Source organism: Caretta caretta, chromosome 16 (assembly GCF_965140235.1).
Source record: "Caretta caretta isolate rCarCar2 chromosome 16, rCarCar1.hap1, whole genome shotgun sequence".
Classification (NCBI taxonomy): Eukaryota; Metazoa; Chordata; order Testudines; family Cheloniidae; genus Caretta; species Caretta caretta.
The window spans coordinates 16,330,306-16,357,592 of record NC_134221.1 but is presented as its reverse complement, the minus strand read 5'-3'; the positions used below and the strand labels follow the sequence as shown (position 1 = coordinate 16,357,592).

Here is a 27,287-nt window from a genome sequence, read left to right as displayed (position 1 = left end):
GTGGGACAGGGGGCAAGAGATTGCGTCTGCTCTGGGGGAAAATTACCAGGGGAGTGGCCAGAGATCCTGTACTGATGCACTGCCTCCTGGCAGAAACCAAACCAAACAATATGAACTGTTACAGCCCTCCTGTTCTGCAAGGCAGATCTGGGGCACAGGGGAATGTGCATGCAAAAACAAAGTACCTGTTGTGAAGACAGTATCCAAGGCAAATTACTAAGTGTTACCCAAACTTAATATTGGATGCCCTTTCGAGGACCCCAATCCTGCACCCAAGGAACTGAACCATCTATGCTCTAGGGTAAATGTATAAGTAGATTGTTTGTTTGTTTTCCTTTTAACCTCTTCCTTCCATCTACTTTGCCTCCTGGTCAATTTCTTCCCATCCCACTCAGGTACGGACTAAACGTTGCTGTCCTAACTTCAGTAGAATTCCCATTGGCTTCAGTTCTTCAGAACTTCCCATTGACTTCTAAGAGAGGAGGGTTCTTTATGAATTCACTCTGTGTATTGAGTTATTAACAATCTGAATCATCCTTACCAAAACAAAAACCCACCATAAAAGCGAAATACTTTCCTTGTGGATGGTAATGTCTGCCAGAAAAGATCATTCTGTTTTAAGGTACAAATAAAGAAAAGGACCACAGAGCACCATCTTGTAATGGTACATGCTGGGGAGGGAGAAGATGCGCCCAATATATCATGTAAATTCAGGATTCAAGGCTGTTGTATTTAAATGTAAGACAAATGGCTGGGTCTGTTGCCAAGAGGGCTATTTTCTGAATGTCGTGCTAGCTTCTTGAGTAAGGGTATAGTGAAGGAATCATGCTTAGTAATAGATCTTCCTACCCTAATCTAATCTGTACATTTCAAATGGCGTGCATCAAGATGATGATGAGCAAGGAACTGGGAGTCAGAATTCTCGGGTTCTGGTCCTGGCTTTCACATTGGGTATGTCATAGAATCTCTCTCTGCCTTGTTTTCTCCTTTAATTCTTGCCTCCCTCCTCTGGAGGCCTGGGAGGCTTAACTCGTTCATGTTTTAAAGTGCTTTGAGCTCCTTGGATGGAAGGTGCTAGAGACTTGCAAAGTATAGTAGCCAAACCTCGCTGTCGTGGGTGTTGCTATGCATTGCTTAATTGATGCTATAGTACTTTTATGGTTTTTAACCAAGTACCTCAAAGCTGATTACAAACACAAGGGCCAAGCCCTCCTTCCTGATCAAATTCTTGTTCCTAACGAACTAGGCTTCTTGACATTCCAGTGAGTGTCCCCAGTTATCCCCATTTTACAGCTGAGGAAACTCTGAGGCCGAGAACCATTCCATGACTTGCAAGTGGTCATGCAGAGTCAGCAGAAGGGCTGGGAATAGTCCTGGGCCCTAGTGCCCTGCTCATGTCTCCAGACCACGCTCCCTGTAATAGACTGTGACAAAAGGAAACAACTGAATGGGCTTGAGTCCTGTACAAAACATATCCATGTCTGTGCAGGCACAGTGTAACTATACACACGCTCTTGTTGCTGAGCTACATGCTGATGACTTTTGATGGCTGCTGTGGGGAAATGCATACAGAATGTCATGAAATGTTGAAACATGATGCACCCACTGTTTGTCTTGAACCAGGGCTGCCCGTCCCCCCTTCTCCGGTTCCACTATTTGCATATGCAAATTTTCCATCACTGACTAGCTTCCATAGACTCCCTTCTTCCTCCTCTTCTGAGCCAAGAATCATGAATAATTAACATTTGCAGCTGGCTTTTGCCTTCATGGCAGACAAGCCATTGGAAACCATGCCAGCAGTGCATTTGTTTCCCTTTTCTGCATTTTCTCACCAAGTCAGTGGTAACGTCCAGTGTTTGATTACAGGCTGCTTCCAAAAGGATTGGCTCCCCAAGGTCCTTGGGATCCAAGCGTTTTAAGTGCTGTAAGGGACTTTATAGCTTGGATGGAAGTGAAATAGTCAGTGGGCCAGATTCTGAGCTGATGCAAGTGGGTGCAGCTGCCTTAGAATTTTTCATGGGAGTTACACCTTACAGCAGGAGTGAATTTGACCCCATAGCTTTATTGAGAGAGAGAAGGAGTATTGGGATTTTGAGAGCATTCAAGCTGGGTCCTTATTGCTCTTGGTGTCTTATCGAGGGCCTCTCCAGCAGACTGCGCCTTTGAAATGTTAAGCATCCTCTCCGAAAACACTGGTCCCTAGTTGTTCAGATGTCCCTGAAAGACTCCCGGAAGGAAATCAGGGGAGGGGTGCGAAAGGATTCACCTGAGTTTCTTCTCATCGATTGGGAAAAGGCTTTCGCTTTACTCAGTAAACAGAGCTTTGATGGATTCCCAAGGTCCTTCCAGGAGCTGAGCTGTTAAAATGACATTTTTATTACTGTTCATAAACTCCACGCTCCTGCTGCTGCTGAGAGATTAGATTTAAGCTGTGGGCAAACTTGCTGGTCCAGTGGCTCAACAAGCAAGGGCATGGGAGGTTAGAGTTTAGAGCTTGCTGCTGTCGGGGACTGTGAGAGGGAGCTGTAGGTGCAGGTCTGAGTGGGAGGCACGAATGGGAGATTTAGTGAGCCGAGCAGGGGATTTTGGAAGTTGGGGGTGAACGTCGGTCAAAGAGTGTCCCAGTAGCAGAGAGGAAAGCTGCAGCCTGAAGTGTGGGTGCCGTTAGCATTCTGGGATCCCCTCAGGTGTGGTTCGCAGTGTTGCCATTCATGAGACTTGTCCTTAGAGCAGTAGGATCTGAGGAAGGCATTAGAGGGGTAAAGACTCAAAGGAAATATACATGCTGCTGGGGTTTTTTTTCCCCCCTTTTAAAAAGTGAGCTCTGTTCTCAGCCTGGTGATGAAATGGAAAATCCATGTGTCTCTCAGGTATTTCTAAGGGACTAGCTGGTGACTGGCGAAGAATTTATTGGCTGCTGGGATTGTGGTACCGGAGGAGTCTGCCCCCCACCCTCCTCACAACCCTTTCTCTGCCTCTCTTCATCCCACTTCCTTCCTGTCTTCTTCCTCCTCTTTCCTCCCCTTTTTCCCCTCTCAAAGTTTCTACTGGACAAGGGCACCAGCTCAGTTCCTGAGCAGGTGGAAGACCACCACCCTGTTGGGCAGGGGGACAGTGTTTAGAAGAGGCAGACCTGTGCAAACCTAGTGTATCTTCATGTCGTTTCTTTTCTGCTCCTGACCTCTCTCCTCACAACATTCCTCCTCCTACAGGATTGCACTAGTACTTCACATATTTTTAATATCCCAACCATTCCTAGAGCTGATAACCAGGGTGTCACAAATGGCTAGGCAACGTCCTTTCAGCTGAGACAGGCAGGATGGAATAGGTTTAAAAAAAAAAAATCTCTCTCTGTCCTTCGCAGCACTGCAGTCTTTCCTTCGCTCCTACACCACCTACCCCAAGACCCTGAAGCACATCTTCCACATCAAATCCCTCCACCTGGGCCATGTGGCCAAGAGCTTTGGGCTGAGAGACGCCCCTCAGAACCTCAGCACCTCCATGGCTGCCAGTCCAGGAAAGAAAACCAAACTGAAACCAAAAAGGTAGGAAGGTCCAGCTCTCTGGAGCCAGGGCCACGTCATGCACATGCAGTTTTTACCCCTGGTTTGAATGTTTTCTACCAACGGGGCTGAGAAATAATGGGAGAAAACTGGGATAAATTGAGGAGCAGAAAGATGGAGATGAGGACACAAAAACCACCTGCCCCTCTGGGTCCACTGTTTCTACTGTCAACACAATATCCCACCATCCAATCAGTCAGGAGCCTCCCCCAGGAGAGAGAAAAGAAAAAGGCCTGATAGTTTCTGTTTGCAGTGGAAAGAGCTACTTCAAGAGGGCTAGCGTTTTTTGTTTGCCCTATTGACTTCTGCTTTAATAACAGCCATCCTCCTCTTTACACGCTGTGCTGGGGTCTGGGGTCATGGAGAGGCCCTGGGGTTCTGAATGACTTGCTACCCAAAAGTCACTCACAAGACCGTGGGATGCAGTGGGTGGCTCTCAGGAAAAGCATTACCTGCTCTGAGAGGAGGGCGGCTCAACTGCTACTGAGTGCCCACCTTGAGTAGACGATACACTGTGCTCCTGGCCGTCCTCTGGCCACCTGTGAAGAGGCAGAATTTCTGTGCCAAGCACCTTTCGGGACACATACACACGCCATACAGTGACAGCACTCTCATACACACCTGCCTACGAGACATAACCGTGTCGCATCTGCCCGGCGCTGAGCTGCACTGAGGCATGGCTGTGTGGTATGTTTCCCCACGAATCTGCTAATGAGCATGCGGGGGGGAGAGAGGTGCTGTTTCATTTGGCCTGTTAGGGTCTCTGGCTCTCTAATCTATTTCTGTGAATGAACACGCTTCCCCCTTTCAGATTGTGTTCCAAAATAAATCCTTGTGCGTTCACTGTGCAAAGCTATTCACTTCTGCTGCATGATCTGAAGGGCATTGGCAAACCTGGAGCTGGTCTATGGATGTGTATCAGTGTAGCCTGGCCCACTGTAATGTCACTGCTGCACATGAGACCTGGACAAGAGAGTGACCTTGAAACCTGATGTGGGAGAGTGGGCATGCCACTGAGGTGAACTGCCTGGGATGTGGGCAGATAAGGGAGAGCAGCGTTTGAGCGAACGAACCTCATAAATACAAGCAATGCTGCTGGCTAATCTAATGATCCTGAACATAGGACAGGGAACCGGGAAATTCTGGCTGTGATACTGGTTTGTTTGATTAGGCAAGTTATGTGATTTCACTGTGCCTCAGTTTTCCGCCATGCTAATTGCAGTGTATACTTAATTAGTTTATTTTCCCAAAGCCTTTATTAGTCCTAAGTGTTATTTTGATATGCTTTATTACTAAACACAGCTAAACTGGGTGTTTGAGTGGGAGCTCAGTCTTAAAAAAAAAAAAAAAAATAATCATAATTTTTTTTAATTACCATGTATTTTGGCTTCCAGTAAATATCACCTTTTCTGAGTTCAGTTTAGAAGCATGAAGATGCTCCTGTGTGGATCAGCAACTCTGCATCCGGTAGCTCTGAGTTTGCTGCAGTTGTTCTATTTCTATCTTCTGGGCACTTATTACCTCTGTGAAAACACCATCTCCAGTAGGCCTTTTAAACAGGAAGGTCATGGTTTGATTGGGAGTTTTTTCTCTCCCCTTTGAAGAATTCATGTGAGGAGGAAATCAACCTGCCAGAAGTGTGTGTGTCAGGGGGCAGAGGGGCAGGCAGGGTGGACGGGATACAAAGGATGCTGTGAACATTCCAGGACACAGTGTAGAACGTGAGACATTTCACAGCTTGGAATCTTTCTCTCCCATTGACAGTTATTCCGTCTCCCATCGCTGCCATGCTCTAGCACCTCCTGGAGCGATGGTTCTCAACTTATTTACCATTGTGGGCTCCACCCAATACTACCTGTATGGCCCTGAGGATGTCACATGGGCCGCAGCTCTTTGCTGATTGGGCCGCAAACAGCCTGTGGGCCGCAGGTTGAGAACCATCCTGTCCCACTACACCCTTCTCCCTCCTGGAGGTATGTTCTCTGGGACATGGCCCTTCACACTAAATGTTTGCAAGAGATAATTGTTTTCACTTGAATTGATTCCTGAAGAGTATCCCCAAGTCAGCAGAGTGCTTTGCTTTGCTTTGCATGTTACTTCTTATACAGTGCAAATACTGTGTTCCACAATACACCTTCCCAGGCTGGCCCTCTGGGCATTCAGAAGCTGAGACCATGATTTTCCCACACGCTCAGAAACAATTCTGCTGTAGCCTCTCCCCGACCTAGTTTAATGCAGTCTCTCATGGCTGGTATTCCGCGTTGGATGGGGAAGCACTGGCATCGAAGGCATGGTGAGGAGATGAACGCTTTCACTTTCAATTTTTTAAGTAGCGACTCTCCTGTTCATTAGCAGTGAGGCTGCATTAGCGACCATCGATATCACGGCAGCCTCCTCCTCTCTGGCCTCGGCAAATGCAGTTGCTGCTGCAGAAAGGGTTTTCCTGACTCGCTTTGAGACCGTAGCACCCCCTCTTTGCGCCCTCTGCTGGCTCCCCTTTTTCCACCGCAACAAGCACCAACAACTAGTCTTCACTTTTAAGGCCTTTCACGGCGTATTCTCATCCCATTTATCCTCTCTTCTGTGCTACAGAAATGTAAACTCCCACCTGCGCTCTGCCGGTGATGCCTACACTGATTGCCTATTTGTCAGATTTCCCTACAAGTGGGGTTGGTGCTTTCCCCCATGCACTGTCCCTTACGCATGCAAGGAGCTCACTTCATCTGCAAGGCATTATCCTCCCTGACGTCTCTCCGCAGAACCCACCGAGACCTACAAAACACTTGACGGTGGGTAGGCAGTAGGTGTGCTGCAACCGTGGCTTATCACTCTCATCGCATTGTTACCTTGCGTTCCGTTCCGCCCATCTGTTTGTCAGATCTACCTCTCATCTTAAACCTAGACTGTAAGCTCTTCTGGGCAGGGGCCGTGACCTCCTGAGGTCCCTTCCAACCCTGATATTCTATGATTCTGTGATTCTACATGTTTGCACAGCACCTAGCATTACTGGCTCCTCAGCACTACCGCAGTGTAAGTAACACATCGTCATCGTCAAAGCAGAAGAATGGAATTCAGAACTCCTAGATGTTCTGTTCCCTTATCTGCTACCGTGAGGCCTTGGGCGTGTCACCAAAGCTCACATTTCCAACATTAGGCACATAAACAACAGCTCTGATTGTCCGAGTCACAATACCCAGTGAATTCAGCTCTGAAAATCAGGCCGCTGAAATGGTTTCATACAAATTTGGGTGTCTGATTTTAGGTACCCAGGGCCAGGCACCTAGCTGGTGTCAATAGGCCCAGCATCATTGGAAGCCTTGGGAATTATGCCCATTTACACCATCTGAGAATCTAGCCCCCCAGATTTGAAACTGTTGACCTTAGCTTCTCCGTATCACAGCTGGTCAAATGAGGATGATGCTGGTGAGACGGTTGTGAGGCTTAATTAATGTTTGTAAAGTACTTTATAAATCTGATGGTCGCAAAATGTTACTTGTCACTTGCAACTAACCGTGTTCTTGGGCCAGATCCCTAGATCCCCAGAGGTGCCCTGCATCTGCACTTCTGCAGTTCCTCTTCTTTCGGGATTTGCCTCTTTACCATTACGCTAGCAATCCCACCGTTCCGACTACAGGCAGTGCCTCATTGGTGCTCGTGCACCTGCAGGAAATTAAGGAAAATGCTGGTGCAGACAAGGTTTAGTGGTTGAACTACAACCAGGGCTGCAAACGCTCGAAACGTTCAGCGGGTTTGAATCAATCCAAATGATTCACTGTTAATAAATAGACCGATAGTTGTTTGTCAGCAAATCCAGAGTTGCACAGACCTGTTGCGTTACCTCTGGGTTTAGTTGCGGTCTCATCCTGTAACGCAGACTGGGCTGATGAAGTCTCTCCTCGGTTTGCTGGTGAAGGTTGAATTTGTCTGCCAGACTGGGGAAGGATGGAACAGCCACCCCTGCTTTTTAGAGAGCTGGCTGCAATTTGTGTTTGATCAGACCCAGGCAGCTCTGGCTCATCCAGTGCTTTATGCATTCCCACCCCTGCTGTCTGCCGCACACAAAGCCCGTTCTTCCCGAAAAAGTCTGCAAAGGCCTGATCTGTACACAGTTCTTGTACTGGTATATTTATGTTGGTTAGGGGAGTGATTTTTCCCCCAACTGTTTTATGCCTTTAATAGCTTATTCCCCTTCCCTTACAGCATAAGCTGTAAGCTCCTTTACACCAGTACTGCTGCATCCACACTAGGGGATTCGTACCAGTACAGTAAAAGTGGGGCAACTTTTGTGTGTAGACAGGGCCTAATGTGGGCTGTCTTGGTTCTTGTGTGACCAACCTTAGACACGGTGGGCTTGGTTTTCAGCAGCGCTGAGCCCCCATAGCACTCATTAACTTGCAATGTTGTGGGTGCTCGGCACCTCTGAAAATCAGACGGTTGGTGTTCCAGTTGCTCCCACACAAATGAAGGCCTTTCTGCTCGGAAATGAGGCAATACGGGCGCCACGGTCCTGCTCAGTAGCCAGAGCAGAGGACTTGCTCCCAGTAATCGCTTGCCACTAAAATGTAGCTGTGTGTTTAAAAGGAAGAAAGTCTCTTTTCGTTAATAAATGTCTGTTGGACTCTTTCTGTGTAATGGTTGCTGCAAACTCGTATTAGCAACCATTTGCCATGCATTTAAAGTACTACTCCGCATAATGGTTTATAGGCCTGTGACATCTCCAGCTCATGCACAGACCCTGGAAAAGGCAAGGGGGGAGGGGAAAGAGATGCGGGGGGCGGCGGGGCGCGAGAGTTGGAGACAGCATTGTCCTTGCTTTGAGAAGCCACCGGGGATAGGCCCGGGCTCTGCCTCCTGCTTCAGCTGACCCTTGCCAGCAGATGGGCAACAGGACGGGAATGCCCTTGTGAGCCAGGGATTTAACAGGGCTTTATTTAGGGAAGAATAGCCTGCTTAGCCGATAAAGAGCATGTAAGATGGTATGGGGCGGGCTTTGATGTCTTGCTGGCCCAGCAGGGAGCCAAGTGATGACTGACAGCAGTGTGTCACAGGATTACTCGGCCCCTGACAATGCCTCTCTCTGTTCCTGTGATGTTGCTAGTCTGTTACAGCTACTTTTTCTGTTGTTATGTGCCTCTTTAGGTGGCATTCCTCCTCCCCAAGCCTCCTACCCCATTAGAGTACAGACAGGCTGAAGATACAGTAGGTAGCATGAGGCAGTGGGGAGGCATTAGAACAAATGGCGTAAGAGTGACTTGAACGCTCATGTGTACATGGATTTGTATAATTGCAGGTCAGGGAAAGTGAGCAGGCTTTGCACAGGCCGGTCACGGCTCAGACTCCAGATTTCAAACTTGGGGCAGCTGGAAAATAAAGAGTCCACAAAGTAACCAGAGTTGCCCTGTACAACGATTGTTGTTCTGTGCAGAGCCTTGTTTTTTAATTAACTTTCTCTCTGTGTGTATGAGAGAGAGAGAGAGAGGCTATGTTAGAATTTATAGTGAAAAGAATAGTGAATATAGGTTCAAATTCTGCTCTCAGTTACATCAGTGTAAATCCAGAGTAACTCTCTTAATTTCTGTAGAGTTACTCTGGATTTACACTGGTGTAACTGAGATCAGAATTTGGCCTGCGATTTTTTTTTTAATTACTTGTAAAATGCAGGCTTGAAATAATAGCAGCACAGCCATGGAACAGACTTTCTTCTTCATAGCATTTATCACGTGATACTGCAAGCGTCGGTTGTCATATGGTAATTACACATTGTGTCCAAACACCCGATATCTTTTTAGTAGTCTGCAAACCAAAGCCCCATCTCTCACCACCTGCATGGAGAATAAAGAGCAAACAGCCCAGAGAAAAAGAAAGAAATAGAGAAATAAAATGCCGGGGCTGGAGGTCATTAAACGGACAAAGACCAAGTTGTGTTTTTTTTTTTCATTTTTTCAAACATCCTTCCTTAATCACCCTTAGAAAGTCCAGGTAGAAAAGCCAAAAACGGACACCATGGCAGCCAGGAGTTTGTTTTGTTGTAAATGCTGAAACGCTGTATCACACCCTTTCTATCCTGAATACACACGTTTGTTTTCTCTGTCTCTTATGCTTGCTAGTACTCTTCATAAACTGTTTGGGTATAAACTGAATATCCCCTTAACAGTACCGTTCTTTGCAAGACTTCATTCGGAAGATAGCATGTTTATATTAAAATAATCACTCAGGATCTTCTTAGAAGATTGAAATGCAGCGTTTATTTAGCAGTTGCGTAGGAGGAGCTGGCAGTTTTCTCTCTTCTGTCAACGACAGTGGAACTCCTTGCCACATGATGTCATTGTGGTCACAAACTTACCGAGCTTGAAAGAAAGATTGGATGTTTATATGGTTAACAAGAATAGCTAGAGTTGTAATTAATGCAGCCAAAAAAAAAAAAACGTTTTGGAAGGGGAAAATACCTAACATTTTAGGGTTTAAGCCAATCTCTCTTGGGGATCTGGATGAGACTCTTTATGGGCGGAGGGGCGGGGACAGATTACACCCCATCTGTCTATCGAGGGGTTCTTACACCTTCCTCTGAAGCAGCTGGTGCTGGCCACTGTCTGAGACAGTACACTGAACTAGATGAACCTCAGGTCTGATCCAGTCTGGCAGTTCTTATGGTCCTTTGTGTCTGAATGCTGTTCCAGATCCATTCAGTTATTTTCTCTGTGTGAGGGGCTGTACGTGAGATAATCAGGATGGGGAGTGCTGCTGCTTGATTGCCAAGCTGGACTGGGAATTCTCTGCTTCTCTGAAGCCATTTTTCAGTTACAAAAGCACCAAAAAATCTCGGGAACCACCAGCTTCTAAGTCAATTACAGTGATTCCCTTTAACATTAAAGGCTGATGTTTGAATATTGTCTCTTTTCTGGGAGGGGAGGAAAGGGGATGTTAAAATAAGGAATAGAACATAAAGTAACAAATGAAGAGTTATAAAGAACATAGGACTTACCCGATCAGCCTACTCGTCTGTGTTACCTGCCTCAGAGGGGTCTTTATGAGGCTTAATTTAATTAATGGTTCTAAAACACATTGAGCAAAGTGACATCACCAGGGCCTTTGGCAGTGTCCATTAATTGTTGCTTCAGGGAAAGGGAAGAGGTATGGCCTTGTAGTTAAGACACTGGGCTGGGGTTCCAGCTGTGCCGCAGACTCCCTGTATGACCTTGCTAAGTCAAGTCACTTCATCTCTCTGTGCCCCTGTTCCCCATCAGAAAAATGAAGATGATAATCCCTCTGAGGTGATGTAAGGATAAATGCATTCATGAGTTTGATGCACCTAGGTATTACAGTGGGGCTATCTAAGTACCTAGCTAGATAGAAAGGTTTAAAAGCTCTTCTTTAGATGACCAGCTTTTTAGTGTAGAGGTCAGACTTGCAGGTCTGTAAGGTGCCTAGCACTCTGGCCAGTTGGATGGTGAATCGGTCTGTTACGTTTTCCTTCCCCACTAAGGGCCCAGATCGGAGGGTGTGCTCAGTTCCCTCCACTCCCATTGACTTCAAAGTGAGCTATGGGTGTTCAGCACCTCAGTGGTTCGGGCCATATGGCTTTGTCTACATTAGGAAAATTAGTACCTGTTTCTCAGCACAGGTACAGATGCAGCATTGCTACCAGAGATGAAAGCATTAGCACAGACTGGGCTCAGGTGTTTTATCCCACAGTGTCATGAAAGCCTTCTCAGAATTAGATGAGACAGTGGTGAAAATGCCTGTGCCCATGTACATCACCATTGCTGCGGAACATTGATCAGCTGGTCTCTCCTCTGTCTCCCCTCCTCTAAGTAGTGACATGGCTATGCTTGTTCATCTGATGAGCACTTTGACATGGACTACTTAGTGGTCAGTTATACTAACGCTCCTTGGAGTGATAAGTTATACCCCAAATCATATCCTTCTCCTGATTGCTAGACAGCAGACTCTCACGACCGCCCCACACCCAGGCACTGCTGGAGATGCAGGGGTGGGGAGCAGAATGGGATGCAAACTGGTACCCTTTTTTTTTTTTTTGGTATCCTTGGTGTGACATCTTTGAACTTTTCTTTGGCATTGACAACCTTGAAAAGACTGACTCCTCTAACAAAAGGGCTCTCATAGCAAGGCTGCAGCTGTATCTCCCTATGAAGCAATAATCTAATCATTAGAAGCAGCTTGCCTGCCAATTTTTGTGTGGCATTTACAGCTTCCTTAATATCACTTAATTAGTCAAAGGCAAATCTGGAGTTTTGCCCATTGAGGGATTTCACTCAGTTTGGTTGATGGACTGTCTGCTCTGCAAAAAGGCAAACAGGGCCAAATGTTAGATACAAGAGAAGGGCTGGAACCACACTCAGAAATTCAAAGTTGATCCAAAAAATGCAGGAGGAATGGCCGGGAGAAGAGGAGCTAGTCAATAGAGACAAATGCACAGTAGTTCCACACGGTATTTCAAGCAAAACAGGCAAGTCCTTTTACCAGCATCATGGTGCTACCAGAAGGTTTGTCCTGAGAGCAGAGTATGCTTTATATCCATCATATGCATGCAAGGCAGAGGAGGTTCTCTTTGAATGCTTGTCTTATCCCACCAAAGCCACAATACAGAATCTTTGCTCCATCTTTTGGCTTTGCAATGTTCTAAGGCAAGCAGGTGGAGCCAGAAAATCGCAATGACCAGTGCTGGAATTGAACACCTTTCTCTATTTGAAGAGTCTCTTCTGCCTGTTAGGCCAAGGGAGTGAGTAGACATAGGCCAGGGTGCTGTCGGGTGAACAGCTCTCCAGTGGCATTTTTCATCCTGTCTCCACAGGGAGATGAACAGTGGGTGGTTGGTAAGTGAGAGATCTGTCCGTTCTCTTCTGTGTAGCTATAGTGTGATCGACCTAGATAATTCTACGGTTGGGTTCTTCATTGGTTAACGTTTTCTGCAGCAGAGCAACAGTCGATGCTCCGTGTCATCCAGTGATATTTTCCCTTCATCTTACCAAGCTTGTTTGCATCAACCGATGACATTGTATGTAGGCCATCTGTTGACGTGTCGAAAGGCACGCGGCACCGTTGATGAATTCTTTGCCCCCAAAAGCCTGGGTTGCGTTGGCTGCAGATGGCTCATCCAACACGATAGGTAAAAAAGCAGGTGTTGCATCAGCCTTGGCCCACAGGTATCCCAGCCCTGTTGCCTGGCACAGATTCAGCCGCAGGATGGAATTAGCTGTTGGAGATGCTGTCAAGCAGATTGATGGCGTGATCCACATTGAAATGTTCTCTGATAAATTATACGGGCCGCTCAGTTCTTCTCCAAAGACGCACCATGAGTTCTAGGTCTGTGCATCAGAACTCAATATGCTTTCTAAACCTGGCGCAATTCTGGGAACTCCTTGGGTTGTTACAACCTACACGTGTTGGTTAAAGGTCATTAGGACTTGTTGCATTGCATTGCACAAGGGTTTCACACAGCTGAAGACAAAGAAAGAGCAGGCCATGCTGAACAAAGATCGCTGAGAATGAGCTTGTTCACAGTTAAGGGGCGATAAAGATATTATCAGAAGGATTTCTTGGAGTTATCAGATTTCTCATTATGGCCCCAAAACAAGAGTATTCTCCCAAATATGTGCCTTTGAACTAATCCAGCACATAGGAGTTTTTGAATCCAAGATGAGCGTTCTGCACAGCTCTTCAATTAAACAAAAGTATCGGTGAAACATAGCATGTTAGAATTTTAGTGTGCAAATTAAGGATAGCTTCAGATTTTTTTTCTGTCTGTCTCTCTTAGTCCTTTCCAACAATGAATGTTTGATATTCTCAAACCATGAGCATATTTTGCATATTCTAGCAAATTGAATCCGACAGAAGTAGCCTTCTCTGTTGGATATTCAGGACTTTGATGCACAAGTTTTAGAACCAAATAGGGAACACTAGAGTTACTGCAGAATTTACTACTCCAGGGTTCAGTGAGAGCAAAGCAAAGTGTGGAGTTAATGTTCCACTGAGTTCAGAAAGCTACAGTGGGATTTTCAAAAATGCCTAGAAGGTTTGGGAGCACAAGTCTCATTCAGTCCCATGGGACTTGTGCTTTGTTTTAGTTCTTTCGAAAATCCCACCCCAAAATTATAATCTTAGATTATAAATTTACTTATAGTTTAGTAAATATTTTGGGAGCAGGAATTGTGTGTTCCAACGAGTAAATGGACAGCAGTAACGTCTAGCGCTCTCTGTCAAGAATCAGGACCCAGTTGTGCTAGGTACTCCTAGACTAGTGGTTCTCAACCCACGGCTTGCGGTCCATTTGCAACCCAGTCAGCACACAGCTGCGTCACATGTGACATCCTCAGGGCCATACAGGTAGTATATTTATTGTGTGAATGTATGCCATGTAACACATAGAGAGCTGCATATGTGGCCCACAATGGTAAATAGATTGAGAACCACTGCTCCAGATATACAATGAAAAAAACAATTGAGCATATTGTTGATGCTACCATAATAAAAATAATAAACAATAAAATGACAACCCTTTGCAAACCTCTCCTAAAGTCCTTTTCCCTCTCGTCTTTTAATTTTATCCATCCATTACTGTGCTTCCAATAGGATCCCATTTATCTGAACTCTGAACCACCAAAATGTTCTCATATCTGCATCACAGTCATATCCCCCAGACACCAGCATTTGGACTTCAGCTCCTCTGCCATTTCTCTAAATGCTTTACGTCCCCAGAACACTTCTTGAATAAAGAGGTCGCACGGTAAATCAGAAGGTTCTAAACCCAAAAGAGGTGTGCATGTTGTCACGGTGTTCCAGGTGACTCCGCCATGGTGGATGTCTTTCAGGGGGCACACTGGCAGCACTACTAAGAATTAGTCTCTCTGTTGTGCAAAACAATAATGATTCTTTAAACCGGGGGGCTGAGGGGGAAGAATCTGTACAACAGCCATGAAACCTCTGTTCAGTTTGGTATTCCCTTTTTATCTTGTGTTTGGACCAGCCAAAGCCTTGGTTGGGAATGAGAAACAATGCATCATGGAGAACATTGAGGGGGGAAAATCATTCTTCTTTAGACTTGCATGATCTTAGTTCTCTTGTTGAATTCCCAAGACTGACTGACTTGATCCATATTTTTTTCTACTTCGTGATGTCACAGGTGGATCTTATGACTTGGAGACTGAGAACAAATCTCAGGAGCAGATGATCGCTTCAAATGGGCAGATAAAAAACAGAAATTATAGAGAAGCAGAACAGTTTCTGGGTGTTTGTCTCACTTCTGTTTCTTCCTCTCAGTTGTCCAGAAGGTCTCAGCATCTGAAATGTTCCGAAACTTGGTTTGGTGCAAAGCATCAGTAGCTCTAGTCTTGTTTTGGATCTTGGCTGTCATAGAATATCAGAGTTGGAAGGGACCTCAGGAGGTCATCTAGTCCAATCCCCTGCTCAAAGCAGGACCAATCCCCAATTTTTGCCCCAGATGCCTAAATGGCCCCCTCAAGGAACTGACAACCCTGGGTTTAGCAGGCCAATGCTCAAAACAACTGAGCTATTCCTTCCCCCTGTGTCACACGTCATTTTATGTTGAATGTTTCCCTGGTTTTCCTTTCCCTCTGCATTTTACCATCAGTTGTCTTGGAGTCTAGAAGGTGATAAACATTTGAGTCCACTGCACTTGCAAAGCCATCAAGCGCCCAAGACAGTGTGAAAGTGGTGATTCATGCCTGGTACGGTCTGCTGGCGTTCTCAAAGTGTGGGTTATATTTCTTGCACCACGCAATGGTGCTACAGGCTTCAGAGCAGCTAGGCTAAAGGATGGTGCTTGGAAGATACGAGTCCAAGAACAGGCATTGGATTTTGCTTTGAGGGGAGGAGAGGTTGTTGGGAAAGGCACCACCATCCCTTTCTGGTCAGTCTGCATTTAGGAGCTGCCTGACCTCCTGCATAGCGATAGCATTCTGGGGTGGTGACTCTCGGATTGTGGGACAAGGTGGGGATGGGAGGAAACTGTTATTTTTAAGAATAGTGAATACTGGGAAGAAAAAGAGCAAATTGCCTCATTTTTCCACTCTAGTATGTTCTTTTCTCTTGTCTTTTTTTTCCTGCCAGGCCCCATCACTTTTCCATTTATTTTCTGTTGTGTCAGTTCTACATTGTCTGTCTCTCTTTTGGAAAGAGAAACCAAGAGGTAGGGATGGGGATGTCCTCCTGAATTCACACTCCAGCACTTGGCACTTTACAGAGACCTCAGAAATGTTTTGTGCCGGGGGCAGGGGGTGTGGTTGAGGTTGACCTGGCTGCCAGCTTCTTACACTGATAAGCCCCTCTGGATACTAGCCTGGTTTTGTATTCAGCGTGATGTAGAAATCGCCTGTTGTACTTAATGTGAGTCAGATGACTCCAGGTTATTTTTTCCCCAGGAGTGCTGAGCTTTTTCCTCTTTTGAAAACTGGCCGCATCCGGCCGCCTTCATCTTTGCTCAGGATAAAACAAATCATTTTAGGCTGTTTCCTCTGCTCCCGTAATTGTCTCTCTTCAGAGGCTCCTGGTGCCCTGTTCTCCAAGGCTGCAATTTAATTACAGGTGTGCGCAGGCAGCTTTAAGTGTGGTCTCTTATTCCTACCAGTGTGGAGGTTTATTCCCCAAATGACACCACGCAATTACTGGCTTCTATCTCTCTCTCCCCACCTTGTCCCCCCACCCCTGCCCCACTGCACAAACACAGCTTTGTCCCCACCCTCTTAATGAAGTGATTAGAGGGACTCCAGGGGGACTTTGATCTTACCTGTCACCTGGCAACACTAAAAACATCTTCTAGATTTCTGACAAGAAAGAACAGGAACCAGGGCTGTCTCTGGGTAGAGGGTGCCAAGTTTCTAGCTGTGTATCCCAGAGCAATGCGTAGACCTTTAACGGGCCTGGCACTGGAAATCAGGGTGTAACGGTGCCCCTGAAATGTAGATGGAGCGTGCTCTTGACATCTGTCCCTGTTAGTGCCTCTGATCCAATATTGCTTTAGGTAATTCTTCCCCGGAGTCCAGAGGCTGCAAAGATCCGATACAGTAGGAACATATTTCAGAGTAACAGCCGTGTTAGTCTGTATTCACAAAAAGAAAAGGAGTACTTGTGGCACCTTAGAGACTAACCAATTTATTTGAGCATGAGCTTTCGTGAGCTACAGCTCACTTCATCGGTAGGAACATAGGAATTGCCGGACTGGACCAGGCCCATAGTCCATCATGAACGGCATCCTGCCTCTGGTGGCAGCCAGGTCCAAATGCTTCAGAATACAGTACAAGGAACCCCATAATGAACAGTTAATGGAATGTTTCAGAGTAGCAGCTGTGTTAGTCTGTATCTGCAAGAAGAAAAGGAGGACTTGTGGCACCTTAGAGACTAACAAATTTATTTGAGCATAAGCTTTCGTGAGCTACAGCTCACTTCATTGGATGCATGCAGTGGAAAAGTTAATGGAATGACTTGCTTATAGGGGAAGTTTCTTCCTAACCCCTGACATTTAGTGTCTATCTTGTGCCCTGAACTTTGACTTTTTCTGACCCTTTCATATTTTACTCCATCTAATGAAAGAGAGGATGGGCTTTTTGTATCCATTTAAATGTTTGCTCCTCCTCTGAACTGTGCTAAAATCTTGGCATTTCAGAGTCGGGCTGGGACTGTGTGTTGAGAAACCTTTTTCCTACCAGTGCCCCTAAGTTACCTGGGTTTGCAGAACTCTACCTCAGACGTGGAGGGCTGCTTTTGGAATGGCTCTTCTGGAAGGAAGAATTTAACAGGCTGTGGATTTCTCTGCCCATCATGAGTCCTGGTTAGGGCTCAAGAGCCTGTCATGTCTAGGTGCTGGATCACAGAAAGAAACCTTGGACAGTCCCCCAGTTATGGGGACATGGTTAGGTTCTATCTGTCCTACAGCTGTGTTATGCATTTGTAAGCCTTTCTGCAGAGCCCCTTACCATAGTATCTGGGGGCCCCACAAACCTTCATGAATTTGGCTGTACAACAGGGTGTGGAGTGGCAGGGGGCATGTTATCATCCCTGTTTTGCAGCTGGGGGAGCTGAGGCACAGTGAAATTAAGTGACTTGCCCAGCGTTGCACAGCAAGTGTGTGACAGAGTCAAGGACTGAATTCAGATCTGAGATCTTTGTGGTTATGACACTGAGCCCACAGCCCAGTGTCATAACCACAAAGCCATCCTTCCTCACTGTGGTCATCTGTAGACGAGACCCTAGAGATCTACAGTAACTCAGAAGTCAGTGGAGTTTCCGGATTTTACTCTGGTGTAACTGAGATCAGAATCTGGCCCGGTGATCCTGACCTTCCAAATTTACTATTGCTATAGATTATTACTACTGCCTAGGACTCTTTCACCTCTTGTTTCAATAGGGTCCCGACACCAACAGCAACGCTATATTTGTCTTAGGTTTCAGAGGAGCAGCCGTGTTAGTCTGTATCCGCAAGAAGAACAGGAGGACTTGTGGCACCTTAGAGACTAACCAATTTATTAGAGCTTAAGCTTTCATGGGCTATAGCCCCCTTCATCGGCTGCATAGAATGGAACATATAGTAAGAAGATAGATATATACATACATAAAGAGAACATGAAAAGGTGGAGTAAGAAGCTAATTAATTAAGATGAGCTATTATCAGCAGGAGAAAAAAAAACTTCTGTAGTGATCATCAAGATGGCCCATTTCAACAGTTGACAAGAAGGTGTGAGGATACTTAACATGGGGAAATAGATTCAATATGTAGGTAACTTCTGGGTACTCTTCTGGCTCTGTCAATAGTTTTTTCACTTCAGCAGGTGGGTATTGTAGCTTGATAGAGATCTTGTAGGTGTTTGTCTCTGTCTGAGGGATTAGAGCAAATGCGGTTGTATCTTAGAGCTTGGCTGTAGACAATGGATCATCGTGTGGTGTGTCCTGGATGGAAGCTGGAGGAATGTAGGGAAGTATAGCGCTCCGTATAGGGTGGTGTTTATGTGACCATCGCTTATTAGTACATTAGTGTCCAGGAAATGGACCGCTTGTGTGGATTGGTCTAGGCTGAGGTTGATGGTGGGATGGAAATTGTTGAAATCGTGGTGGAATTCCTCAAGGGCTTCTTTTCCATGGGTCCAGATGATGAAGATGTCATCAATGTAGCACAAGTAGAGTGGGGGCGTTTGGGGACGAGAGCTAAGTCAGCCATGATTAGTGTAGGTTCCACAGCACAGCTCCATCGATTTGTGGCACTGGTTACAGGAAGCAGCCTTTCCTCTCCTGCATCCCCATTCCCTGCCTCTCCCTCTACAGCTGATCACTGTAGCAGGGGGTATTGATTTACTAATTGGGCAGTGATTTCACCTGATTGATAATAAAGTGGTGTACAACCTCCCTGCTGAGCTGAAATTCAGCCTGGCAGCTACTGATAGATTACTTGTCCTCAGCAGCAAATAGTTCTGTGTTGTTAAGTAAACTTATTTGTTGGCCAGTAACCCTCAAATTACTGTCGTAAGTGCTTGAAGACGCAATGAAAGTGTCCGTCTGAAACTTCATCATATGTTGAGAAACTCACTTAAATAAGTAAGTGGTGACTAAAATTACTACCTAAATAAAAGTAGGTGACTGTGTGTCAAGACTCCTAGGTTCTATTCCTGGCTGTTCCCCAACTCATTATGTGACTTTGGGTGGGTCATTTCACCTCTGTGCCTCAGTTTCCCCCTCTGCTAAATGACCTGGCACTTGGTAGACAATATAACACAAAATGCAAGACCAAACACCTGTGGTTTCTAACGCTCTAGTCTAGTGCATACCCGTGTATATGAATGAATATCACTGCTAGAGCATGCTCAGGGCGTTTGTTGTCTACCATCACCTCATGTAGAGGAGCAGATACATTCTTACCTGCTTTGCAATGGGCTCTGAGATCCATTATTGCCATTTATTACTTATATCACTATAGCACCTACAGGCACCTACCACAGCTGGGGCTCCACTGTGCTGAGCACTGTGCAGATCCATAGTGAGTGATGGCTCCTGCACTGAAGAACTTACACTCTAAACAGACAAGACAGCCTAAAGGCTGGGAGGGTAAACAGAAACCCCAAGAGGGGACGTGACTTGCCCAAAGTCACAGACCAGGACCTTGTGGCAGAGCCTATAGAACAGGGGTGGGCAAACTTTTTGGCCCGAGGGCTGGGTAGGGAAGGCTGTGCCCGCCAAACAGCCTGGCCCCCTCCCCCTATTCGCCCCCTCCCACTTCCCACCCCCTGACTGTCCCCCTGAGAACCCCCGACCCATCCAACCCCCCTTACTCCTTGTCCCTGACTGCCCCCTCCTGGCACCCCCCACCCCAAACTGCCCCCCCATCCCACCCCCTATCCAACCCCCCCCGTTCCCCAACCCGTGACCACTCCAGAACCTCCACCCCATCCAACCGCCCCCTGTCCTCTGCCTGCCCCCCAGAGACCCCTGCCCCTAACCACCCACTGCTCCCTGCCTGCCCCCCAGGATCCCCTACCTACCCAACTGTTTTCACTGCCGCGCGTGTGCCGTCCCCTCACCATGCCTCTCAGAGTGGCAGGAGTTCGCAGCCCCGCTGCCTGCACATTGGCGTGGCTGTGGGGGAAGGGGCCGGGGGCGCTAGCCTCCTGGACCAGGAGCTCAGGGGCCGGGCAGGATGGTCCCGCAGGCTGTAGTTTGCCCACCTCTCCTATAGAACCACTAGAAGATCCATTTTGGAATGTAGCAGCCAGTCAGAATACAGTTGTCTTTGCAACAGACTCCGGTGCGGAAGCTGTCACAATTCCAGGCAACTGTACCTGTCTTCCCCCTCAGAGGTCTGGCTCATCAGCCATCACCTCTCTTGGGGGAGACCTGCATCTCTCTTCTTCCTGACTGGGGTTTTTCCAGGCTGCACAATTCCGTACCTACACTGTGTTATTTGCCCGCAAGCCAGAGTGCCTAAACAGGCCAGCGTCGGTGGCTCTCTCTTCAGAGGCCATAATTGCCCTCATGTATAAGTTACCACACAGCAAGCACATGTATTCTTAAGGTGGAAGAATCAAAGAGAAAAAGTACTAAAAGAATAAAAGAGCCTAGTCACATGCTAATAAACTTACTCGAGATCACCCTGCCTGCCAACTCCTGCGGGTGCTCTGATAGGAGTCAATCCTTCAAACCCTTGTGTTTACAAGTTCATAACAGCGATAGCTCAGAACAAGCAGACTCATGCATACTTTTCCCTTATACAACTTGATCTTCCTATTCCAGGAATAGATAATCCATATGGTCCCTTCCTCAGGGCATAGCTTCAAAAGGCTGGGGTTTTGCATAGCTGGGGAGGAGGCCAGGAATTTGTATTCACGTCCCCCTAGATATTTCTCAGGAAACCCACTTCATACGTATTACCCCAAAAGACCATTCTTGTCTGCTGCATTGTTCAGTATGGTCCTTTGGTCAGCCAGGCCCACAATAATACAGAATCTTTGTATCTCATACAGTGGACTCCAAAGATACTTAAACTTAGTTCAAGAAGGTTTTTCCAGGCTATTGCAGGCAATTGCCGTATCTGCCACAAAAGTCGACAAGTTGTATGTGTTGTTTGCAGGCTACTGGCAGAAATAATTGTCTTGGGTTGGGGTATTTGTTTTTTTAGCACAGGGTTTAGTTCTGTTATAAAATGTTTTCATTGCTCAGTGTCTTAAGGCTGGGGGTTTTTTTATTTGAAAACTGCTGTGTCACACACTTCATCAGCCGTCAGCACACACACACACACACACACCCCGCCAGAGCATTTGTTCAGAACAAAGGCTCCCTTTTAAAAATGGCATGATATTTTGCCACTTTTATGAAAAACCTGTCACAACAATATCTAATTCTGCATGAGATAGAATTTAAAAACAGGCATCAAGGAGAGGAAGCTGCTAATGCGCAAATGTCACTTGCACAGCTGTAGAATAAATAACCCACCAAACTGGATTTCAAAAGGAAAGAAATGTAAACCCCTTCTCTTTGCTCTCTTCTTTTCAGGCCTGACCTTCGCAGGAAAACCCAAGGCAAAGGCCGCCTGGCTGAAATCTTGCGATCTGAATACTCTAGTGGGATGGACTCTGGTGTATCCAAGGTCAAGAGAAAGAAAAAACATGGAAAACCTGGCAACCAGAAAATGCTGACCTGAACTGGGAGTTTCCAGCCCTTTGCTGCAGAAACTAGTTCTGGAGAATGCATGGGGCAGAAGGCAAAGGGACATGCAACGCAAACTGAGGTGCACCAGAATTTAACAGAATTTTTAAAAGGCTAAACCCTCAGAGAGCTGAGCCTCCAGAAGACCTGAATGGGGCTGAAATCAAACATGTCCTGTTCTCAGTCAAGATTGCTCCATTGCAAATAAACGCAGCTTCATGAAGATGCACAAAGTTTCTAAGTTTTGCAGTGTTAAGCCATGACCATTGTTTTTGTAAAGAAAATTTGGAGCAGTCACATGAAGTGTAGGGGGAAATGTGCAACCACCAAAATATAAAGTGACCATCAAATGGGTTAAGATAGGAGCGGAGTTCATTGGGGCGATTATGATGATTAAAAGGTCTGTAGGAACCAATTGTTTAATTTTTTTTAATTGAGAAAGCTGAAGTAGTGCAGTGGGCATTACTACCTTAGTTGCTTATTCTAAGGTTAGCTAGTATGCAAGCCTTAGTCTGACCTGAACAAACTGTGGCATTTGGGCCAGATCTCAATGGCATTGAAGTGAATGGCAAAACTCCCAATCACTTAGGAACAAGATTGTATGTAAATAGACAAAGGACCAAATGCTCTATTCCCTACTCCTGTCTCGGGCAAAATTTATAGGTAAGATTTGTCCCTGAATCCTTCAGGATTTAGCCACATGTAATGTCTTGCTTCTCAGCACAGAAAAGTCTGAGAGGAGCATTTCTAACACTTAATGATACCATCATTTTGTAGCGCGCTTTGTTGCTTATTCTGAAAAGCACATTGACTTTAGCTGTTCCTGGCATCGGTCAAGCTTATTTATTTATTTTCTTCTCCTTTTCAGGAGTATATTGTAGGCTAATTGATTTGTCTCCTTGTGTTCCCCTGTTTGCCTTTGAAGTGGAAAGACCCAACAGCTGGAATTTCTTCCTTCCTTTATTTATTTTATTCCTCATCTGAACCCAGGAGGGAGGGGACTCCTGGGAGTTCTTTGTGGTGTGATCTGAGAGAGGCTGTGATTGGGCCCATTCATGATTGCCTTGCACTTGGAACGAAATCCTAGGCCCTTTGAAGGCAATAGCAAAACTCCCCGTGACGTCAGTCGGGCCAGGATTCTGTTGGGTCGTCATTCTGTGCAGGAGATGGTGCTTTCTCAAGGCCTGGTCTGAGATTGCAGAATGAGTTTCCTACTGGAACTACGGACCTTCACAAACTTCACCACCTTCCGCTCTGAGTGCAAGGCTCATGGCGTCAGTCTGCCTTCTCTAAGAAAAGGACAGAGCAAACACACATGCTAAAAAACAAAATAAACCCCAACCAAAACACAAACCCTACCAAAACAGTGCGCTCCACTGCACACACCATTCTCCCCTGGGGAGAGGATGAGAGAGAGAGAACAAACTACACATGACAGATGTTAGTCATGTCGCCTAATGCACGACCGTAAGGGGCTCAGATAGAACAGCAAGGAGGGTGGGATAAGAACGTATATGAAACTGAATTCACAGCAGTGCAAAGTGGGCTTAAAATTTGCCCGAATCAGCATGGTATCCACTTGGCACTGAGATAAGTGATGACACACGATGCGGAGTAACAGTGAGTTGGGTCTCGTGTTGCAGAAGGGGAGCAATCAGTCCAAAAGTGTGTATTTTGTCAAGAACAATTCTTCCCTTCTCCCAGGCGATCACTGAACAGCGACTTCCTGGTTTGACAGCAGTAGTTTTTGAGAAAGAAGGATGTGGAAAAACTGAAGGGCAGAGAGTAGGAGGGCAATCAGCATTTACTAGATTAAAATTAAATAAAGAAACCACCCTCCTGATATTTGTGGGAGGGGAAGGGAATGGGAAATCAGGTTTAAAAAACAACCTGAGGCTGAAAATGACTCATCATGTGATGCAGAAAGTGTAAGCTTGGGGAGAATTGATCCTGTGCATGAAGGGTGGGAAAAGTATGACCTTCTCCAAGCTGATTGTCATATGAGAATTAATAGAGACTATTGGTGAATTTATAATACTAAAGACCAGACAACACATGTCAGTCAGACATTAGGAAATCTCTTCGCTCTCTGTGTTATTGGGGCATGTAATGGGCTTGATGAAACAGTGAGCCATTAAGCTTTTTTACCTGTATACTTTTCTCTGTGAGCCGCACCATCTTTTAGTTGAGAGCTGCGGATTAATGCTGAGTGATTCTGGGAAGGAAGGTGGGGGAGATCATCAGGAAAAATGGTAAAGGAAATAGATGTATAGTTAAAGAAAAGTCCAAGATCTGATCATGATGTTGAGGTCCCTTCTGCAAACCTCTGGATTTATGGGTGGGTTTATCTGTAGCTAAATTCTGCTCTCAGTTACACCTGTGCAGCCGAACTGATTGCATTGTCTGTCCCAGAATCTGTATTCTGATCTAGTTTATCACTTTACTGCCCAGATAATACAGGAAGGAAGATGTAGCAGCTTTAGCTAAATTTAAACCACATTTAATATAAATCATACAATATAAATATTGAGTGTTGCTCTTGGTATAGAGATTCTATCTTGGTTGTGTGAAAACCTCAGCATTATTCTACTGTATATTTGTCTGTATCTTTAAATTTTAAAGGGCGCCTTTATTGTCCCATTGACTTTTTGTTTGATTTCAGAGCAGAGTTTGGTTTTAAAAGTGATAATGCCTTTTGTTTTTAATTTTCAGTTAATCCCACCTCTTCTGATATGCTGCACTTCAGATTTCCATTCATATATACCCTTACAATCAAGGAATTCTATTCCTGGTGTGTGGATGGAGCCTGGAATTCTCATTCCAAAAAACTCTCCTGCACTTTCTCGCTTACAATCTAAATAAACATGAGTCCAAAGATGTAAGATCCATGGGGCAGTGACCATATCTTTGTCTGTGTCTGGCGTAGGGCCAAGTAAGGGGCCAGATCCTACTCTCTTTTCAAGGTCAGAAAGGGCCCTGCCTGGGTGGGACTGGTACAATTGTGCTGCACAATTGGGGCAGACTAGCAATTCATGCTCTCCCAGAGGCTAAGTGGAACCATCCCAAGAAAGCTGAAGTTGGTGCATCATCCCGTGGGTGCTTTTGATCTCCACTGACTCCCCATTCGCTTCAGAAGAGAATTCAAGATTCTGCTCCTAATGTACCTTTGGGCTGGGGCCTGGTTCCAGCAGAGACTGCCTCTGAGACCCTCCAAGACAGCTACGCTGCGCAGATATTTGAAATGCCCCAGATTTCACCTCTCAGATGCTGGCAGGGGGAGGTGCTGTTGGTGGTAGGGCTCCACTTGGGGCTTCCTTTCCAGAAGATCAGGCTGAGCGTGTTCAGATCTAAGTTGAAGACACACCTTTGCTATAAAACCTTTTCCCTGGGCCAATGCCTGTAATCAAAAACAAAACAACAAAACTTCCCTGCCCATCCAAATTCTCATTCCTCTGTAACCCAGGGGAGCAGAGAGAGAAACACCATTTGTTCAGGACTCGTGCTTCAGCATAATTTGTTCAGTGCTTAGATGCTAGGGTAATAGGTGCCTTGTAAATACCTTTGATGGAGAGCTACTGCAGCGTGATGATTCTGCTGATCTGTGGTCTGGAATGGAGGGAAGGGGGGTATTCCTTCAGCCTCTGCAGAGAACCCCACTCTGCTGCCTGACCACTCAGGCTGTGACCTTGTTCCAGCATTTGGCACAATGGTTGCACCTGTTTACACCTGAAGTCAACGGTTAGAAAGGATCATTGACAGTCCTTGCATTGAGAAAGGAACAGACTAGCGATCCACAGGCATGTATATGTCCTTAAGTGAATCACTGCTTATACAGTATAAACAGTAGGCCAGACTCTGACCTCACATAGACTGGTTGGGATGCAGAGTAATCTTACTGACTTTCATGGAGTTACTTCAGATTTACCATGTTCTAAATGGGAGCTGGGGTTAGCCCCCTTGTCATCCATTCCTCCTGCAGCCAGCTCCCTTAAAACCGAAAGAGCAAAGAATGAAGATGGACCACAAAGTTGGACAAAAGATCCTTTCTGTGCTTGGAAACCTAGATTGCATTTATAGTGGGCCTGACAATTGTACTAATTTGTTGATGTTTCAGAACCCAAACTCTGAACAGAAAGCAAAAGATTAATGAAATGTTTGTCAAGGAAAATCTTGGCCCTTGGGGGAAAAATAATCCTTGGACTAGAACAGTTGTAGTCTTGTAGCTGGTTTCTTTCACATGACTGATACATCTCATCCAGCATTTGATTTCAAAAGTTTTTTTGTTTTGTTTTAAAGCCATTGCACCAGGTTTAATTCCACTAAGAATTCTCCAGGGATTTTATTCTTTGCTTTAGAGTAGAGCCCAGGATTGCAGCTGCACTTGGCAAGATGTTGTACAAACAGCTAGTAATAAAGCAGGCCCTGTCCTGAGGACCATTGCATTCCAATTTTCAGTATATTGGGGAAAGATAGTCTTGTGGCTAAAGCACAGAACTAAGACTTGATGCAGCTGAATTCTATGTCCACCTCTGACACAAACTTGCTCTATGATTTCTTTGGGCAATCTCTTCCCCCGCCCAATGCCTCAGTTTCTCCATTTGTAAAACGACGATAATACCCTACCTCAGAAGGGTAGTGTGAGGTTAAATGTTTTAATGGTTTCAAAGCACGTTGGGATCCTCTTACAGAAGGTGCCATTTACATGGGAAATATACTTCATTATTATAAAGGGCATATACTCAGTGTGGTGTTTTCACTAAATTGTGATTTTAAAAAATTAACTGTTTCTTTTACTGTGACTATTAAAGCTCCCTTAAGGAAACAGCTCTAATGTTCAACACCTCTCCACTTTCTTTACCAGAAGGACTCTAGTTTGGTCAGTTCCTATTTCCTAAGCTTGATATTTCTTTTGGACTGTAGCTTTGGTTTCTCCTACTGCAGTAATTTTAGCACAAACACTGTGCTAGTTAATATTTTAATAGACTGGTTAAAATCCACTTTACCATGGAGGTTTCCAGCTTCTTCCAGGTGTGAATTAGCAAAACAAATTTAAATATTGCCATTCTAAACTTGTTGGGAAGCTTGTACTTCATTAATGTAAGAGATGCAATCTGCTAAGAGGTACAAGGACAATTAAATATTAGAGAATGTCTTTGATTTACATTCCTACTGGGTAAATGTAAGAAAGGTTGCTGTATTTTCTCTGCCTTCACTCTCACAAAATGAAAAGCGCACCCAGTGCAAGTTGTCCTTTGATAGATTTTTAATATGATTTTAAAGAGTGTTGTTTGGCCTCATTCTTATTCAATGAGATTAATTTAAAGCACTTATCCCCTGGGTTTAAGTCAATCCATGTAGGATTTTGGACTGGGTTTGTTGCATGGGGGTTTTGTTTGCATGCTGCTCTGAGAGACTCCTTTCCCACTTCATTAACCCTGAGCTGGGGACAATCCCTCCCATCCAGAGCCGGGGATTTACCAAACCCCACCATTCAGATGCAAAGAAACAGCACCCTCCACAAAGGCAAGGGGGCTGCTTGACTTAATTAGTTGCTGTGCATTT

At 45.6% G+C, this 27,287-nt stretch overlaps 1 protein-coding gene across 3 annotated transcripts in view; it reads left to right on the top strand.

The window, feature by feature from the left end:
* DDX31 (DEAD-box helicase 31) overlaps positions 1-26,454 on the top strand; it is a 73,372-nt gene extending 46,918 nt beyond the window's left edge. For 2 of the 3 annotated variants that reach the window (XM_048823117.2, XM_048823116.2), the window contains 2 exons: positions 3,365-3,545; positions 21,573-26,454. In XM_048823117.2, the coding sequence (XP_048679074.1) occupies positions 3,365-3,545; positions 21,573-21,720 (329 nt within the window). In that variant the 3' untranslated portion in view covers positions 21,721-26,454. The remainder of the gene's footprint in view (positions 1-3,364; positions 3,546-21,572) is intronic. The other variant, XM_048823118.2, reaches the window with a different exon arrangement.
* Positions 26,455-27,287: the final 833 nt, after the last annotated feature.